The 19872-nt window shown below is 40.3% G+C and overlaps 1 protein-coding gene across 1 annotated transcript in view; it reads right to left on the reverse strand.

Annotated features, from left to right (window-relative positions):
- Positions 1–19872, reverse strand: part of kirrel3a (kirre like nephrin family adhesion molecule 3a) — a 279887-nt gene that overhangs the window by 138923 nt on the left and 121092 nt on the right. The window contains 1 exon segment of the mRNA XM_070434348.1: positions 10729–10878. Within this exon segment, the coding sequence (XP_070290449.1) occupies positions 10729–10878 (150 nt within the window).

Consider the following 19872-nt stretch of genomic DNA (forward strand, 5'->3'; position numbering starts at 1 on the left):
TAAGAGAACTGATGGAGTTAGAATAGTGGTGTATTTTGCTAACGTGTTTAGCTAATATGATTTACATATTTGTCTTCCCTGTAAAACAATTTAAAAATCTGAAATGTGGCTTTTAATCACAAGATCTGTATCTTTCATCTGGTGTCTTGGACTTGTGATTTAATGATATTTAGATGCTACTATCTACTTGTGAAGCTATGCTAGCTATGCTAATCAGTGTGTGGGGGGATGGGGGGTGCTCCCGGACCCGGGGTAGAGGCTCGTTAGAGGTTAATTTGCGAAAATAGAGTCAATTTGTGCCACAGTTCAGACTACCGATAGATCAGTGTTCTAACTCCCCTTTGTGATAGTGTGGTGCAATGACAGAATGACGCAATTTACCACAATCTGCCACCATCTACCACAAACGTCGAGGCATAAGCTCAAAACTTTTAATTGAGGAACCACTGTACATGTACATAAAAATACTTGAAAGTACTACTTAGGTAGTTTTTGGGGGTACTGTACTTAACCATTATTTTTATTCCTAGAAGCTAGGATATGCATATAATTGGTAGATTTGGATAGAAAACACGCTAAAGTTTCCAAAACTGTTACAATAATGTCTGTGAGTATAATATAACTGATATGGCAGGTGAAAACCTGAAGAAAATCCATCCAGGAAGTGGGATTTGTTTGATGTGGGTATTTTCAATTGAATGCCTAGTATCTAATGGGTTAGGACCCAGATTGCAGTTCCTATGGCTTCCACTAGATGTCAACAGTCTTTAGACATTGTGTCAGGCTTGTTTTCTGAAAAATGAAGAAGAATGAGACCTTTCTGTCAGTGGACTGTAGAATCATGCAGTGCTGGTTTGCGCCCTTCGTTGTTTTTCCTTTCTATTGAATACGCTATTGTCCGGTTGAAATATTATCGATTATTTAGACAATTGACAGCCTGAGGATTAATTATAAACATCGTTTGACATGTTTCAACAAACTTTACTGGTACTATTAGGATGTATTCGTCTGCATGTTTTGACCGCCTTTGAGCCAGTGGATTACTGAACAAAACGCGCCAACAAAACTGAGTTTTTGGGATATAAAGAGGGACTTTATCGAACAAAACTAACATTTATTGTGTAGCTGGGACTCTCGTGACTGCAACCATATGAAGATCTTCAAAGGTAAGTGATTAATTTTATCGCAATTTCTGACTTTTGTAATTTCTTTACTTGGTTGTAAAATGGATTAACAAGAAGGATTAACAAGAAGTTAGTCTTTAAGCCAATGTATAACACTTGTATTTTTTATGAATATTTATTATGACTATTTCTGTATTTTGAATTTGGCGCTCTGCAATTTCACCGGATGTTGTCGAGGTGGGTCGCTAGTGGAACACCTGCGCCAGAAAGGTTAACTAAATCTTTCATACATTTGATGCTGATTTTGTAACGTTTATTGACCAAGTTGGAAAACATGTTGACATTGTGCCAGTGCGTAGATAACTAGCTAGCTAACTACATTAGTGAATGATGGGGAAATGCTAGCTAGCTTTACCACCACCCTGTGTTAGTATGTTTTACTAACTAAAATAGTTATTGCTTTGAGTCTGAAATTAGGATTTTAATATGAATCTTTGTCAAATCCATTAAAGAAAAGTCCAACTGAGAAATGTTATCCTGTCTCCTTATGTCTCCTTGTTAGTCTATTGTCTGAAGAGGTTGTTACATTGTAACTAAAAAGTCATTAAAATGTCACTACACTTTACATTAAGTACACTGTAAATACTTGTAACAACATTGCAAATACACAGTTGGTTGTTAAATAATTTTACATTGTAAGTACAAAATTATACATGGCTATCATATTTATAATGTTAATCATAGAAAAATGCTGCCAGCTACATTTCCTAATGTTTTGGTTGAAGTTAATCTTGCATTTTACCCTACACCGAGAAAAGTACTGGAGAAAAGTACAATAGTTACTCATCAGTCAGAGAGTTGTCTGCTGATAGAATGCCAGTTTGTGAATTCTCATCGAGTTGAGAAGTGCAACTGAAGCACAAAATGAGTCTGACTTCGAGCAGAAATTACAATAAGAAGCATTTTAGATCTGCATTTACAAAATGCAGCAATATACTTCTTTTGCGTTTTATCTATTTTTATTGTGTGAACAATGCAGAATTCTGCGTTAACGCGACCCCTGCTGTCTGCAAAGGTTGTTACATTGTAACTACATAGTAATTATAAAGGGTATACCTTACTGAGTTTCCCTTTACATTAAGTTGCTTGCTCCTGGGTGGGTGCATGATAATTACAAGTGATCCTATGTAACTACATTGTTCTTACATTACACTTGATTGAGTATAGCCCTTGATCCAGGTCATAACATAGAAATAAACTAATTTAATATAACCAGTAGTTAATGACAGGGTGTGGCTTGTTACAATTGTTGTCACCAGGTCCTAGCCTATTTATCAACCCTGGTATTACATGATAGTTGGTATTACATGATGATTCAATGATAGTGGCACCTTGTAGTTACATGCAACAAGGTCATACACTGAGTGTTCAAAACATTAAGAACACATTCCTGAGTTTAAGTTGCACCCCTTTTGCCCTCAGAACAGCCTTCATTTGTCGGGGCATGGACTACAAGGAGTCGAAAGCGTTCCACAGGGATACTGGCCCACTTTGACACCAATGCTTCCCACAGTTGTGTCAAGTTGGCTGGATGTCTTTTGGGTGGTGGATCATTCTTGATACACACAGGAAACTGTTGAGCATGAAAAACCCAGCAGCGTTGCAGTTCTTGACACACTCAAACCGGGGGGGCCTGGCACCTACAACCATACCCAGTTCAAAGGCACTTAAATATTTTGTCTTGCCCATTCACCCTCTGAATGGCACACACACACGCTCAATGTCTCAATTGTCTCAAGGCTTAAAAATCCTTCCTGTCTCCTCCCTTTCATCTACACTGATTGAAGTGGATTTAAAAGGTGACATCAATAAGTCTATATCATGGAAAGAGCAGGTGTTCCTAATGTTTTGTACTCTGTGTATTTTCAAATGTGTAATTACAAAAAAATTGTTACATAGTTGAACTAGAGAATGTGTAATAACATCAGAAGCTACACATTTGGAATAACCTTCAGCAAGTGAATCTGTAGTTACACATTCCTTGTTCCAATTGTGTAATAACTGATTCCGCAAAAACCCTATTACCATGCAATTATATAGTAAAACCTATGTAACTACTATGTTAACAGTTATTACTGTGTTAGTTACATAGTAATATGGGCAACTTAATGTAAAGTGTTACCAAAAGAAGAAATGTAGAATAGAGAGATAAATAGAGATAGATAGGAAGACGGGTAAGGGAAAGACTTAAGGGAGGGAGGAAAGGAAAGAGAGGAAGAGAGCGAGAAAGAAAGGTGCTATAATAGAGAGAGAAAGAGAGCTAGACTTGAAGATGAGTAAGGTACGAAAAGAGAGATAGAGGCGAGAAGATAAAAGAGAAACTGACAAAAGTCTTGCCCAAGAAAGAAAGAGATAGAGTGAGAAGAAAAGAGAAGAGAAGCAGAAAAACTGAAAGGTAAGTAGCCCTGTTCGAGGAAGATAGTGAGAGAAAGCGGGAGGTAGACGAAGAGTGGGATTGGGAGAGGAGGAAAGATACATGAAGGCAAGCGAAAACAAAAAAGAAGCATAGATTTCAAAGCATTTATAAAGCCTTTATATGCATGACATAAAGAGTTAAACTGCCCTACATATGTTTATATCCTCTTGTATAAATGTTTTTATGTAGCGTTATGCAACATTAACTTAAAACATTAGAACTCCCACGCTAATCATTCAAAATGTAACAAGTACTTTGGGTGTCAGGGAAAACGAGTAATGAGTAAAACATACATTATTTTCTTTAGGAAATGATGTGACCAACACAATTTGATTTGATTTGTTTTGAATGTAGTGAAGTAAAAGTAGTTGAAAAATAATGGTTAAGTACAGTACCCCCAAAAACTACCTAAGTAGTACTTTCAAGTATTTTTACTTAAGTACTTTACACCACTGGTAATATGTACATGTACAGTGGTTCCTCAATTAAAAGTTTTGAGCTTATGCCTCGACGTTTGTGGTAGATGGTGGCAGATTGTGGTAAATTGCGTGCGTCATTCTGTCATTGCACCACACTATCACAAGGGGGAGTTACAACGCTGATCTATCGGTAGTCTGAACTGTGGCACAAATTGACTCTATTTTTGCAAATTAAGGGAGGTGTGAATTTTTCAGTCGAGAGTCTCTCTTCTTTGGCACCAGAGTCCTGCGTCAGGCCCCCAAAACAATTGTTGGCAGAGTTAAGAGAGAACTTCGGTAAATACAATGGTGCAATTACACTTGACATGTGGGCTGACGATTTTCAAAAAATAAGCAAGGTGGGCATTTTGGTTTCTCTCCTTCTAAAAACATACAAAAATAATTGTAAATAACAAACTGGCTTTATTTACCACAGTGTAAAAGAGTGATAGCCCAACTATATGAAGTGAGTTTCTGAAACACGGAGTCCTTTGTTGATGTGAAGAAGAAACTGAATGAAAGAGAGTTCAGCGAGGATAGGGAGGAGGAAAAGGTTGGCCATATTTTCAAAACCTGAGCTACTTCATTTATTTATGAAAGGCAATTCAATATTTTAGTTTAGGCTTTGCCTATTTAGTGGGCTATTTCACAGCATAAAGCTATATTTGTCAGCATAAAGCTGTCTCACTCATTCGTGCCTTCGGACCAAAATAAATTACTACCAACATGAGCTCTAATAGTTCGTTTTTTGTTGTTGTTTTTCCCCCCCAATTTCGATCTTGTCTCATCACTGGAACTCCCCAACGAGCTAGGGAGATGAAGGTTGAGTCCCGTGTCCTCCGAAACATAACCCGCCAAACTGCGTTTCTTAACACCAGCCGGCTTAACCCGGAAGCCAGTCGCACAAACGTGTCAGAGGAAACACTGTTCACCTGATGACCGAGGTCAGCCTGCAGGCACCAGGAGACGCTAGAGCGCGATAAGCCAACGCTGGGCCAATTGTGCGCCGCCCTATGGGACTCCCGAACACAACCGGTTGTGATACAGCCCGGGATCAAACCCGGGTCTGTAGTGATGTCTCTAGCGCTGCGATTCAGTGCCTTAGACCACTGCGCCACTGGGGAGGCCCCCGTTCTAAGTCTTTAATAAAGAAATGTTTTGACCAAGTTAATCTGCTCATGTGTGTGTTCGATTATTTGTGACATTGTAAACAAAATAAATCAAATAAATCCTATTCATAATGAATAATCAGATGCGTGTTGCAAGCTTATAATTTTTCCTTATACATTTTTTTGTACAATTTTCTTTGATATTTTTAGACAATACAAAACATACACATACAAACGGCAACTACATCACACTGCCACATGGCCTCAAACTGCACCATTTTGTTTCTCTCCGTCGCCCACACGCACTTTCAACATTTGGATAATAAAGCATTTAATGGCTGACATTGGTTGATTTTCTGTTTTTAAGTATACGTTTTTTCAAGATGATTGACAAGAAAAGTATCGTCCAACCCATAGGGTATCTCACTGCACCCTTATATGCCATGTCTTGAAGACGGATTATAAGTTTGTAATACTTCTGACAGACAAATTTCTAACTCCACCAGTAACTTTTGGACTTCATAACATTCCGAGAAGGCATGGATTATTATAACCTAAGGAAAAATAAACCTGGTCGTCTAATTCAATTTACTGCAGGCATAAGACCTTTATGTTTAAACTTCTTAGGGATAGGGGGCAGTATTCGGAAGTTTGGATGACTGAGGTGCCCAAAGTAAACTGCCTGTTACTCAGGCCCAGAAGCTAGGATATGCATGGTAGGATTGGATAGAAAACACTCAAACGTTTCTAAAACTGTTACAATAATGTCTGTGAGTATAACAGAACAAATTTGGCAGGCAAAACCCAGAGGACAATCGATCCAGGAATTTTTTGTTGAGGTCATTGGATTTTCCAATGCGTTTCTATGGGGAAGCCGAATTATTAGGACCCAAATTGCAGTTCCTATGGCTTCCACTAGTTGTCAACAGTCTCTAGAAATTGTTCAATGTATTTTTTTTTTAAATGAAGAAGTAGTCATTCTTTCTAAGTGTCACTCAGGTGGACTCTAGTCTTTTGGTGCGCATGAATGAGAGCACACTCCGTGTTGTTTTTCTCCGGTATTGGAAACAGTTTATTCTGTCTTAAATTTTATGGATTATTTACATTATAGGGTACCTGAGGTTGGATTAGAAACATTGTTTGAAATGTTTGGACCAAGTTAACAGGTAACTTATTAGATCCTTTGTAGGCATGTTGAGCGAGTTGGAACCGGTGTATTTCTGAATCAAACGCGCCAAATAAACTGACATTTTTGGGATATAAAGAAGGACTTTATTGAACAAAACGATCATTCATTGTGTAACTGAAAACTTTGGGATTGCAAAAATATGAAGATCGTCCAAGTTAAACGATTTATTTAATTGCTATTTCTGACTTTCGTGATGCATCTGTTTGGTTGGAAAATGTTTTTCATGCTTTTGTAGGCAGGGCGCTGCCCTCAGATAATCGCATGGTATGCTTTCGCCGTAAAGCCTTTTTGAAATCTGACAAAGCGGCTGGATTTACAAGAAGTTAATCTTTAAGCCGATGTATAATACTTGTATTTTTTATGAATGTTTATTATGACTATTTCTGTATTTTCAATTTGGCGCTCTGCAATTTCACCGGATGTTGTCGAGGTGGGATGCTAGCGGAACGCCTGTGCCAGAAAGGTTCAACTTCTGAATGAATGATTATATAGATCGAAGCCGCCTCTTAATGATTTCCAAGAGCTGATCCATGAAGAACAAATTCTTATTTACAATGACAGCCTAGGAACAGTGGGTTAACTGCCTTGTTCAGGGGCGGAACGACAGATGTTTACCTTGTCAGCTCGGGGATTAGATCTAGCAACCTTTTGGTTACTAGCCCAATGCTCTAACCACTCGGCTACCTGCCGCCCCGCTTTAAAGAACCTTCTAATCTTAGACAACAAATAAATATAGTAAAACAATAACTTCAAACACAGTCCATTCATCACTGGATTTCTTCAAAATGCTGTGCAGGAAAAGGATATCATCCACCGTGCCTGATCGCAGGCTTGAAGCTGGCTTCTTTATGAAATCACACATCTATCTGAAGGTGACGCTTTATACTTTTGGAACCACACAATTACCAGGTGGACAGTTGGCCTCCTGAAGCCATATAGGACATCAACAAGATCCACAAGTGTTATTTCACAGTAGCTGGCCTTATGTTTTCTGCAGTTTTGAACTGCACTGTCCCACTCCGTGGTGGATAACATCGACTCTTCGTTTATGTAATGGGCTGTAAGGCATAAGTGTCCTATTTTTCAAAATCGTCAGTCCACATGTCAAGTGTAATTGCGCCATTGTATTTACCCAAGTTCTCTCTAAACTCCGGGACCACCCATCAGCTGATTTTTTTTGCTTGATGCAGGAGTCTAGTGCGATGGCATAGTCTAATAGCTCGGTTAGGTGTGGAAAAATCGCCCAATTTGTGCCACAGTTTAGACTACCGATAGACGGTCAGTCGGAGTTGAGTCCAATTGTAAAGTGTAGCATAAAGGCCAAAAAGAGCAAACTTGCAATGTATTCAATGCTTAAGTACTCTAAAATTGTACATTTCTAACTCGATATCAGAGACCAGATTTGCCCTAACGAAAAATGCATCAACCCCTACAAATATATGAAGTTATTATAATCCACAATAATTCAAACAAAATTAGCTGTAGCGAGAGAAGAGACTGCAAACTAAAAGACAATCAGAAAGTCTTTAACACTGCATTAAAATATGACTTATTTTGAACGAAAGCCAGGAATGAGTGAATCACTCAGCCCTATGCTGTTCCTGCTTCTGTTGCCTGTTTGATTCTATGATCACCAAGCCTCATGCAACCGCAAAATGTTGGATAAAGCAATTTCACAAATCTGGCAGTTTTTAAGCTTTGCTATGCTGTATTAATTAGAACAGACTCTCTGGTATTACTTATACTTTATTTAGTATTGTTTACAGTCTTCCAAACTGGCAAATTAATTATATTGTAATTTAACAGCACCTGTTTGTCATGCAACACTTGCACTTTTGACAATGATTTTACATGAGGCCTAATTCACATGATATGCCTAAAATACGTGTATCCACTAGGCTAATAAATAATTACATTTTGCCTTTTGATTATTTAATTAACCTATATCATGTTATTTCAAGTTATCCCTTTGGAGCACATGCAAAAGTGATTTGGAGTTGTTGAACGGGAGTGACAAAATCTTTTACAATTGAATTTGAATGAACTGAATCATGAGGATGAAGAAGAAGAGACTGAGCTATTTAATATATGTGTTTCATTTATTGCATTTACTTGTGGAATGCTACCGAATAGATAACAACAATATCAATAATAATCTGGTGGCATTGGTAGAGAGTCAGGCAGAGAATGGAGTGAAAGTGCACTGTACTGTATTTATGCAACAACGCTGTGGGCCAGGTGTGGTTCAGCAGCCTTTCCAATAAATTGGAACAAAAAATATCCATTCACCCTTGATGGGCTATCAGCAGGACAATAGATTCTTGCCGAGTTTAGGGACTTTAAAAGTATTAATGGCATGTCACTTCACCTATCTCTTTGCATAGCCCACCACATGCACTGTTTTCTAACCACATCTGGATGGATTCCACAAGAAAATGTAATACATTACTATGGGAATAAATATCACTAAATTACAGAAATATTGGAATAAAGCAGGCTAATGCAATTGAAGGCAACAAATTGTTGCTTACTGAAACAAATCAAATCAAATGTATTTATATAGCCCTTCTTACATCAGCTGATATCTCAAAGGGCTGTACAGAAACCCAGCCTGAAACCCCAAACAGCAAGCAATGCAGGTGTAGAAACACCCAAAGTCATCCAATTGTTTTAATAGTATTTGAAGCAATAGCCTACCCGCGTGTATTCAACTATTTCAGCACCGTTTCGCGCTGCTATGAGACAAGCATGAAGACTGTTCTTGATAAATAAATACGATTTTTATTTTCACTGAATCTCTGTTTGGGTGTTGGTTAGCCTACAATTAGGGTGTGGAAATGTTAGGATTATTTTGCTCTTCCCTGCCAGTCCCATAGTAGCCTAGGCCTACTCCAAACCGGTCACGTTGTACAGCACCATATATTCCTAACGGAAACCCTGAGGCCTAAAATGCATTTTCGTTTTTCTTGGAATAGAAACATCATAATATTAATCAATTTAATTAAGCTAAATTTCTAACAGTATAAACAGCACAATAAATACAATAAATACAATAATAAATTATAATTAATCCCACAAAGTCTGTTCTAACAAAAAAATATACAGCCAATATTTAAAACAGTCAAATGCATTCATGAATTCAATCGCTTTAGCCGACATGTTGCGGTTTATTAATTGTTTAATTATGCAAGGCTCCCTTTTTAAATTTTGTTTCATAACTAAAATGCTTGACTGTATTTAAAGACATGGATGGCTTGTTTGCTGTGTGATGACATGCACAAATGAATGAATGATTGATTGATATACTGTATATTGAAGTAGGCTTTATTGCCTATAAGTAAGTTATGCTAAAACAGCTACAGTAAACATGACTCTTAGGTCTACAGCTCCATGTCATTTCAATAACTTAGCTTCTCAAAGACGCCCTCTGGTGGTCGAAATAGCATTAATGGCAACAATGGCTGACAGTAAAATACTATGATGTCGTGCACTCCCAACATGCTATACCATTCTGCAGCACCCTGCAAGCTGTGCTGCGGTATGCAGTGGAGGCTGCTGAGGGGAGGATGGCTTATAATAACGGCTGAAATGGAGTCAATGGAGAGGCTTCAACCCTATGAAAACCATATGTTTGATACCATTCCATTAACTCCATTATGAAAGCCATTATTATGAGTCGTCCTCCCCTCAGCAGCCTCCACTGGCGGTATGATGCAACTATTAAAGGAAGAACCACTGTAGGTGGTGGTAAAAGTAACAGGGCAACTGGGTTAGATAATAAACAGAGTAACAGCAGCGTATGTGAAAGAGTGTGAAAGTGTGTCTATGTGTGTGTGTGTGTGTGTGTGTGTGTGTGTGTGTGTGTGTGTGTGGTGTGGCGTCAATATTGCATGTGTGTGTGTGCGTGTGCGTGTGTGTTATGTGTGTGTGTGTGTGTGTGGCGTCAATATGCATGTGTATGTCTGTGTCCAGCTTATGTAGTGTGTGTGTATGTGTGTGTGTGTGTGGCGTCAATATGCATGTGTATGTCTGTGTGAGTTTATGTAGTGTGTGTGTATGTGTGAGTTGGAGTGTCAGTGTAGTATGTGTGAGTGTGTGGGTCGAGTCCAGTAAGTGTGCATAGAGCCAGTGCAAGAGAGTCAGTGCAAATAAAAAGGGGGTCAATTTAAGTAGTCAGGGTAGCCATTTGATTAACTGTTCAGCAGTCTTATGGCTTGGGGGTAGAAGCTGTTCAGGAGCCTTTAGGTCCCAGACTTGGCGCTCCGGTACCGCTTTTAGATATAGATATAAAGGGTTTCTGAAAGCTTGATAAATGCCACATCATCACCATTCTAAGTAAAGTGATACCATAATAAGTAAGGGGCTTTCCTACCTGAGAGGTCCCTGTTGACTCCCAGGGCCATGCCATCTCGGAGCCAGAGCACCATGCCGTGGTACCCAGGGATGGAGCAGGGCAGGGTCACTGGCTGACCCGCCACCACCACCAGGTCTGTGGGCTGCTGGGTAAACACCGCACTGGCCCCTGAAACAGAGAAAAAGGGTATAATGTCAAAATAGTTTCCATATCATTTAATTTTGAACACACATTTAGTGATATATGCCATTAAACCACAAGAGTCTACGTCCTGTCTACTAAGCTAAATGGAATTGTTTTAAGAACGTCATAGCAAGGATAATTTGATTTAGAATTTTAAGCCCTTGAAGTATCTAAAAAATATATAAAACAAATACTTGAGGAAACATTTGGCCTTTAATACTATTAGCTCATTGAATAACCGACTCACTACATGGAACAATAGATAGCCCCCCCCCCAAAAAAGTGTTTATCATATATCTGAGAGATATAAGACAAATCAGTATATGGACATCCTTTCAAATGAGTGGATTTGGCTATTTCAGCCACACCCGTTGCTGGCAGGTGTATTAAATTGAGCACAGAGCCATGCAATCACCAAAGAAAAACATTGGCAGTAGAACGCCCTTACTGAAGAGCTCAATGGCTTTCAACGTGGCACTGTCATAGGATGCCACCTTTCCAACAAGACCACATTTCTGCCCTGCTAGAGCTGCCCCGGTCAACTGTAAGTGCTGTTATTGTGAAGTGGAAACGTCTAGGAGCAACAACGGCTCAGCCACGAAGTGGTAGGCCACACAAGCTCTCAGAACGGGACTGCTGAGTGCTGAAGCGCGTAGAGCGTAAAAATCATCTGTTCTCATACGCAACACTCACTACTGAGTTCCAAACTGGTTCTGGAAGCAACGTCAGCAAAATAACTGTTCGTTGGTGGCTTCAGGAAATGTTTTCCATAGCTGAGCAGCCACACACAAGCCTAAGATGACCATGCTCAATGCCAAGTGTTGGCTGGAGTGGTGTAAAATTTGCAGCCTTTGGACTCTGGATCAGTGGAAATGCGTTCTCTCGAGTGATAAATCACGCTTCATCATCTGGCAGTCCGACGGACGAATCTGGGTTTGGCAGATACCAGGAGAATGCTACCTGCTCCAATGCAAAGTGCCAACTGTAAAGTTTGGTGGAGGAGGAATAATGGTCTGGGGCTGATGTTCATGGTTCGGGCTAGGACCCTTAGTTCCAGTGAAGGGAAATCTTAATGCTACAGCATACAACAACATTCTAGACAATACTGTGCTTCCAACATTGTGGTAACAGTTTGAGGAATGCCCTTTCCTGATTCAGCGAGATCAATACAGAAATGGTTTGTCGAGATCGGTGTGGAAGAACTTGATTGGCCTGCACAGAGCCCTGATATCAACACCATTGAACACCTTTAGGATGAATTGGATCGCCAACTGCGAGCCAGCCCTAATCGACCAACATCAGTGCCCAACCTCACTAATGCTCTTGTGGCTGAATGGAAGCAAGTCCCCGCAGCAATGTTACAACTTTTAGTGGAAAGCCTTCCCAGAAGAGTGGAGGCTGTTATAACAGCAAATGGGAGACCAACTCCATATTAATGCCATAGATTTTGGAATGAAATGTTCGAAGAGCAGGTATCCACATACTTTTGGTCATGTTTTGTACTTCCATAAATGTTTTCGACTGGTACCGGGGGACATTCAGATGAGTCTTGTGAGACCGATAGGCATCCTTTACATAAAGGGGTCATATTAGTGTGTAGCCCAAACTGTTTGTACGCTACAGACAGAAGTTGGCTGATCGGTCCTCCCGAGTGGCGCAGTGGTCTAAGGCACTGCATCGCAGTTCTAGCTGTGCCATTAGAGATCCTGGTTTGAGTCCAGGATCTGTCGCAGCTGGCTGCGACCGGGAGAACCATGGGGCAGCGCACAATTAGCCCATCATCGTCCGGGTAAGGGGAGGGTTTGGCCTGCAAGGATGTCCTTGATCCATCGCGCTCTAGCGACTCCTGTGGCGGGCTCGGCGCATGCACGCTGACACAGTTGCCTGGTGTACGGTGTCTCCTCCGACACATTGGTGTGGCTGGCTTCCGGGTTAAGCGGGCATTGTGTCAAGAAGTAGTGGGGCTTGGTTGGGTCGTGTTTCGGAGGACGCACGGCTCTCGATCTTCGTCTCTCCCGAGTCCATACGGGAGTTGCTGTGATGAGACAAGACTGTAACTACCCATTGGATACCACGAAATTGGGAAGAAAAAGTAAAACATATCTTTTTTTTAAATAAATAAGTTGGCAGATTGGCTGTACAGACTTCAGATGAGTCCCAAAATGCTTGTGGGGGTCAAAACGGAGAACATTGTCGTGTTCATGACAGTCTCATCTTTCCCTAGAGGGGTCATAATCATTTGTAGGCTACAGACAATTTTGTGAGAAGACCAATTGTCGGAATGTCTCATGGTCTGACAAACACCGTTCTAGCTCTGTCACCGTTCACCTTAGATGTATTACGTGTTACGTAGGTGGATGTGATGGATTGAGACGCATTCAATGCAAACAGTTCTCTGTCTTAAACTGACAGATTTTATGGGGATTGTTTTATTATGCTAATTTGATTTCAGCGGGTCGCAGACATCAAACTCAGGGGGTTAAAGCTGACGCTCTTATCCAAAGCGACTTACATTTTCATATGGGTGGCCACAGCAAGTATCAAACCCACAATCTTGGCAATGCAGGCGCAATGCCCTGCCAACTGAGCCATGGTAGCCTGGTGAGCAACAGCGCTGCTTCCAAGGGGTACCGTCAGGGTAGATGTTAGATTGATGAAGCATTTATTAGATATTTTTTTCCTGAGTGCAGCAATGAATCCTAATACTAATGTTGCCACAGTAGCCCAGTGAAAATAAGCATACAGAAGCTATGGATGGAAGCAAGTCCGTGGACCATCTACCACTACAGAAAAGCAAAAGATAAAGCGCTAATGATGTAGCAATGAACTATTGACTTAACTGAGCTATGTTCAATAGAGAACTGGACAGAATACAAACAAACGGTAATTACCAATCATTTCTGTTAAATGGGGCAAGGAGAGGGAGAGGGCATGTAGCTGTTAGTGAAGGTATAAACCAAAAATAAATTGAACGGGCTGAACAGAGATGAAGGACAGGATGAAGAAAGACTAATCAAACAGTTGAAAGTCCTGCTGAGACAGAGGCTGTCCAAATATGGACAATTGCACAAGTGACTATGCGGTGTGTTAGTTAGATAGCGTCCATGGATGGTCGAATTAATGGGGATTGGCTCGCATAGCGAAAAAATGCACAGGATAAGGTGCTGGCATTTGGCCACATCATCCCACATTCATAAATACTCCGACCCATTTTCACATGGAAATATTCACACTCAACTTTCATTGCCTGTCATTTATGTTGACGTAAGGCTTACGGTAATGATGACACCAGATATTAGGAGAGCATTACAATTACCTTTTTAACCGCAAATGCATTACAGCAACCATCATATCAAAAATGATCCCATGTAGCTGTTCAACTTGATCTGTCTTTAGTCTCATTCATTCCCATCTCAACCCTCATTGCAACAAATGACTGCAATGTCTTTCTATTGCTGGCAGCAGAGATGATTAGACATATCCGGCTATAGATTCTCTTGCAGCACACAGTGGTTATCTACTGTAATGTACACAGTATAGGTCAAGCACCGTGTCTGTCTGAGAGACACAGTCACACACCCATGTGTGTGTGTGTGTGTGTGTGCATGTGTGCGTGTGTGCGTGTGCGTGTGCGTGTGTGTGTGTGTGTGTGTGTGTGTGTGTGTGTGTGTGTTGTGTGTTGTGTGTGTGTGTGTGTACATGAGTGGAATCAACACTGAAGTACGGACTGGTGCATTGCTGACAGCAGCTAACCTCATTTAGAGAACGCATCTTGAAAGGGTGTGAATATAGTGAGACAGGGTTCTCCAGAGGGTTCGGTACAAGGTACGTGCAGGACACTTTTATATAGAGGAAAACTTGAATGTCTCACTAAAGAAAATAACACATATTCAAGGTCTTGCTGAATTGGGTTTCTACTATATTAACATCTCCGGTACACTGTGTCCAAACATTTTACACAGGAAAATCTTTTGGCTTTTTACTTCCTATAATGCGAAAAAAAGGGGGAAAGCAGACGACATAAACCAAATCTTTACTTCTGCTCTCTCTAGAGACGTACTTGGTCGATTTCCGTCTTTTAATTCAATAAGCTGCAGCTTTATGAGATGTGCTATTCATAAACATCATCCAACCATTGATTAGATGAATCTCCATAGAGAACAGACACAGCAAACAGAAGAACTGCTGTGCTATATTAGCGTGGTAGAGAGGATTATGTCCCAAATGGCACCGTATTTTCTATATACTGCACTACTTTTGACCAGACCCATAGGGCTCTGAAGGGGAATAGGGTGCCATTTGAGACGCAAACATAGTCTTGTCTTGTCTACAGACTTCCTTATTATGCCTCCATTTTGACAGTTACAGCTCATAAGTTGTCTACTTTGTATCTATTGTTTCTATTACAACCTGTATTTCTATCTCATATCTGATGTTATTAGGTGCTCTAGCTGTTGTAATATGTGCTTATTACTTTACGTAAAAAGTGAACAGTATTTTAGTATTTTATATACGATTATTTATCTACCAGTCATCCCATAGTCCAGATCCAGACAGTTTCAAGATGGATGGCATGTTGAATATCGATCAGGCTGATGAGTCATGATGCCTTTCTCCCCAGACAATCCAACATTTTCTCAGTCCATTAGTGGAATCAACATTCTGTTACATGAGGCATTGCTGGTGCTCTTAAGGGGAACATTTGTTTCGTTCATGCAGGCAAGGTAGCAGCCTTTCACAGATTTAGACAGGACTTGATATCTTGACGAAATCACTGCCAACATCATCTTCAGGTAAGCAAAGGGTGACAGTGTCAATTAGTAAAAAATACTGGGACGTTCCGTGGGTGAAACCGCTGTTGACTTGAGTAGGGGACCTATATGTTTGACTCTTGTGTTTTTACGCCATTCCATTCATAAAATGTGCCTCCTCTGTCCCCTCTCCTACTAATAAATTGCATTTCCTCCCATTATCTCTCCTTGTCTCCTTTTCAAAGTACATTGGAGAACATCGTCTGAAGGACAAATCTAGGATCCTCTCCAATACGTTTTGAGGAAGAGGCGAGGAGAGAGGATGCGAGGAATCAAGGAAATGCATTTGAGATTCACTATTTTGAGGCGCATGTCTGATTCATAGATAGCATACTGTATGAATTAGTAGTATTTCTACTCTGTGCTGTATGCATAAGGGAAATATACCTGCCTGCACAAACTGTTTACTTCCACTCATGATAAACAGTCCAGTTGAGTATTGTCTTTGCCACTGTTGGCGACATTAACAATATTCATGCTGACTTTCCACAGCAAATGTATTTCCCAGTACTCTCACCAATGTCAAAAGGCTGCCATCTCAAAATGCAGAAAAATTACTTGGTCTGACACAGTTTAACAAACAGAATCGACAGTTTGAGACCTCAAAGATAACCTCAGAAAGAGCACTGCCCCAAGAGAGACTTACGGGCAAAGTCTGTTCACATTTACATTGCATTTAAAACCAAATGGAATCTCATGATCTGTGGGGGTGCAATGTAATGCTTCAATCTAGCCCTGGACTCCTAGTGGTGCCTCACAACAGGGATTCTGCAGAGCATGGATAGCTCTAATGGGAGTCAGAATATAACAAATTAATCTCATCATCACATCGCCGGCTTCTCAGTGTGCGAGGACACACTCTGGGTCAAATCAAAACAAATACATATATTTTGTCAAGGATACTTCTCATAAATGTTTCCCTTCACATTCAGGATGCCAAATTACATGAGCTCCTCCAGCACAAAGGCAACAATTGTGCCTGTGCCAAACATTCTGCATTAGTTGGAGACTGAAGTTCTCAGAAGTACAGAATGTTTTAGTCGTTAGAAGACTTACAATTGGGAGATGTGCCAAAATACAAGAGTGAGTAATCACTTTGTTTGTACCATGACTTACTCAAGACAATACGGAAGTCTACACACACAGAAATTACTCAAGAGTAACTTAAGCTGAATTCACAAAACAGTAATCTCTGTTGGAAACCTCAATACATTGCTGCCATGTCTAGTTGATGATAGTTCAATTTGTCTGCAAATCTCATCTTGAGTCAAGGCTACTGAAGAGAATCCGTTTTGACAGGGTCACAGAGCTTTGTTGTACAACAGGGTTGGCATAAGGTAACAGGGTTGAGATTAATGTACATACAGTACATGATAGGAAAATCTTTATTTCGTTCAAATACCCAACCTCACAAAATTGATGACATCAGCTCTCAAGATGATACAAGATTTAAACCAGCATCTAACACAACCACATCGTTCCTAGAGGTGTTTGCCAATGTAATATGCACAGTATTACAGGGATCGATTTCTCCCTTTTGCCTGTGGATTTATTGAAATGCAATTAGGCTTATGAGTGGTGCCTCATTCCCTTACCTGTTGAGAACACTGAGAAGAGGGACATTTTGGCAGCTTTACTTAATAGTCACAAAAGACTGTGAAAGGTTTTGCCACAGCAAGATGGAAATGTGTGCCATAAACATCATCAGCGATTTAGTGCCAGAGTGCTGAGAACCATTCATTCTCATTACCGTCACAGCCCTGCAGTCCCTTCACACTGCTCTAGGGAGAGGTGGCCACTGGTGTCCATAAACTAAAACAGGAGAGAGTGAAATATGGGGTTGTGTGCCCTGTCAACGTTGTGGGGACTACAGTGCTTTGAGTGTAGGCTAGGCTACAGCACTAAAATGTCACAGTCGAAGATTGGAAAGTAATATTACATCAGTTTGGTACCTGTCAGTGCAATGTAAATTGTCAACAGCCTTGACAAAAATGATACCATTTCATTGTCTTCCCTGGGTTCCCTTTGTATTGTTATTGTCAGAAGGAGAAAATGAAAGTCTATCAGAGGAAGAAAAAACAAGAAAAAAAACCAACAACTTTGAATTAATCTACCGTGTATAATGGAATTATTACAGAGGATTGTAACGGTCCACCTACAGTCCACAGTACTGTGAAATGTTTTCTGAGGATTTGACCAAATGTGTTTCCAAATGCTAAACAAAATTGTCAAGATTGAAAAACCAGCCACTCTTTCCTTCTAATCTTCTGTATTTTTAAAAATAAAAGATGGAAATGTGCCACAGTGTGACAAACACAAAAACATTATGTGTTGCCTCCCGTGGGTCCTCTGTGAAAAATTAAATTGTTACTTGTCAGGTTGGAGACAGACCTTGGAAGATAAGAGGTTTGGTTTTGGAGAAGAAGAAAAAAGGTAAAATTGGGCTTCCATTCAATTCTTCAAGTTACCCAGCTCCCGCTTCAGAAAATACAGTGTCTTCTCCTGCTTCAACTAGGGTCGAGGGTAAGAGAGGAGAAAATGGAGCTAGAAGAACTTTGATTCTAGGATTGATCCTCCACCCACTGCAAGAACAAAAGGTGCTCAAATGCGGCCCTAGGCCATTATCGCTGAAATGGAAAACACAAATCCAAACAGCGCCAATCAAATAAGAGTTTCACTTCCTCTAAACCCAAGATAAAAGCTCATGAAGATCACGCTTTCTTCCTTCTCTTGTAACAACATGAGGCATGTGGGCGTTTTCCACATGACTGTTTACTTTAAACAAAACTGCAGTTGCTTCACGTACACTGTATAGGCCTACAGTAACTGCAGGGGGGGGGGCTTCAATTCTAAAGTAGTCAAAAAGGTTTATTATGCCTTGTAGAATGGAAAAAAGAGAGTAGAGAAGTGCTTAAGGCCCATTTCCATTAGCCTTTAACAACACTGAGCTTTTAACAACTGAAAAACCAGAAGTAATTGATAGATCGTATGCAGGGAGGTGTGTAGTGGGGGGATTGATTGTGAAAAGATATGTGGGTAGAGAAGCTAATCTTGCCCCTGAGATGCAGCAAAAGGCCAAGCCATTGTATCAGCATAGAAACCTGTGTGTCCGACTCTCTGTTATGATATCTTATTATCTCTGCTGAACAACGCTCCACAGCAATTACAAGGCACCTCTGCTTCAAGGAGATTAGTTACTTTGTGTAAGAACAAAGCCACGGACAACAACCTTGAGCACTCCCTAAGCGCACATGACAATAGCCAATAAAAAGGGGGGATTGCACGACGTGTTTCACAGTTACGGTTTACTGTAAACCAATCTGACATATGAATTTGTCTTTTTTAAAAGCTTCTTTATAAAATACAAATGCAATAAACAATGTTGGTTGTGTTTGGCCACAGCATTTGATGTGAAGAACAATAAGGCTGGAAAGAAATCCCAGGGTTGAGTTGGACTGTAACGATACATTGATTCTTGTCAATATAAACAATTTCATTATAATCAGTCACTTATTCAGAGGCAAAATATAATAAAGGTGAAAAAATTGTCTTGAAAAATTATTTAGGATTAGGTCATTACTGCGATGCAAGACGCTGAAATAAGTCACTCTTTGTACAGAATGATGGTAAAACTCAACCAATACCCATTATCTAGCCATGGTGATATAACACCATAGAATATATTGATTGGTTTGATGAAATCATGAGCAAAATGAACCCAGTCAGCCCTATCTCTTACACTGATGGGTAATGACACTTTGGTGATGACCAAAAAGGGATGTTATCAAATTTAGTGTTCTGGAGTAGCCAGCTCTGGGAGAGAGAGAAAATTGTTCTTCTCATGTAGAGATAGAGGCCATGTAGAGATAGAGGCCATGTAGAGATAGAAGACATGTAGAGATAGAGGCCATGTAGAGATAGAAGACATGTAGAGATAGAGGCCATGTAGAGGTAAAGGCCATGTGGAGATAGAGGCCATGTAGAGATAGAGGCCATGTAGAGATAGAGGACATGTAGAGATAGAGGCCATGTAGAGATAGAGGACATGTAGAGATAGAGGCCATGTAGAGATAGAAGACATGTAGAGATAGAGGCCATGTAGAGGTAGAGGCCATGTGGAGATAGAGGCCATGTAGAGATAGAGGCCATGTAGAGATAGAGGCCATGT

This window comes from Salvelinus sp. IW2-2015, linkage group LG23 (assembly GCF_002910315.2).
Source record: "Salvelinus sp. IW2-2015 linkage group LG23, ASM291031v2, whole genome shotgun sequence".
Classification (NCBI taxonomy): Eukaryota; Metazoa; Chordata; class Actinopteri; order Salmoniformes; family Salmonidae; genus Salvelinus; species Salvelinus sp. IW2-2015.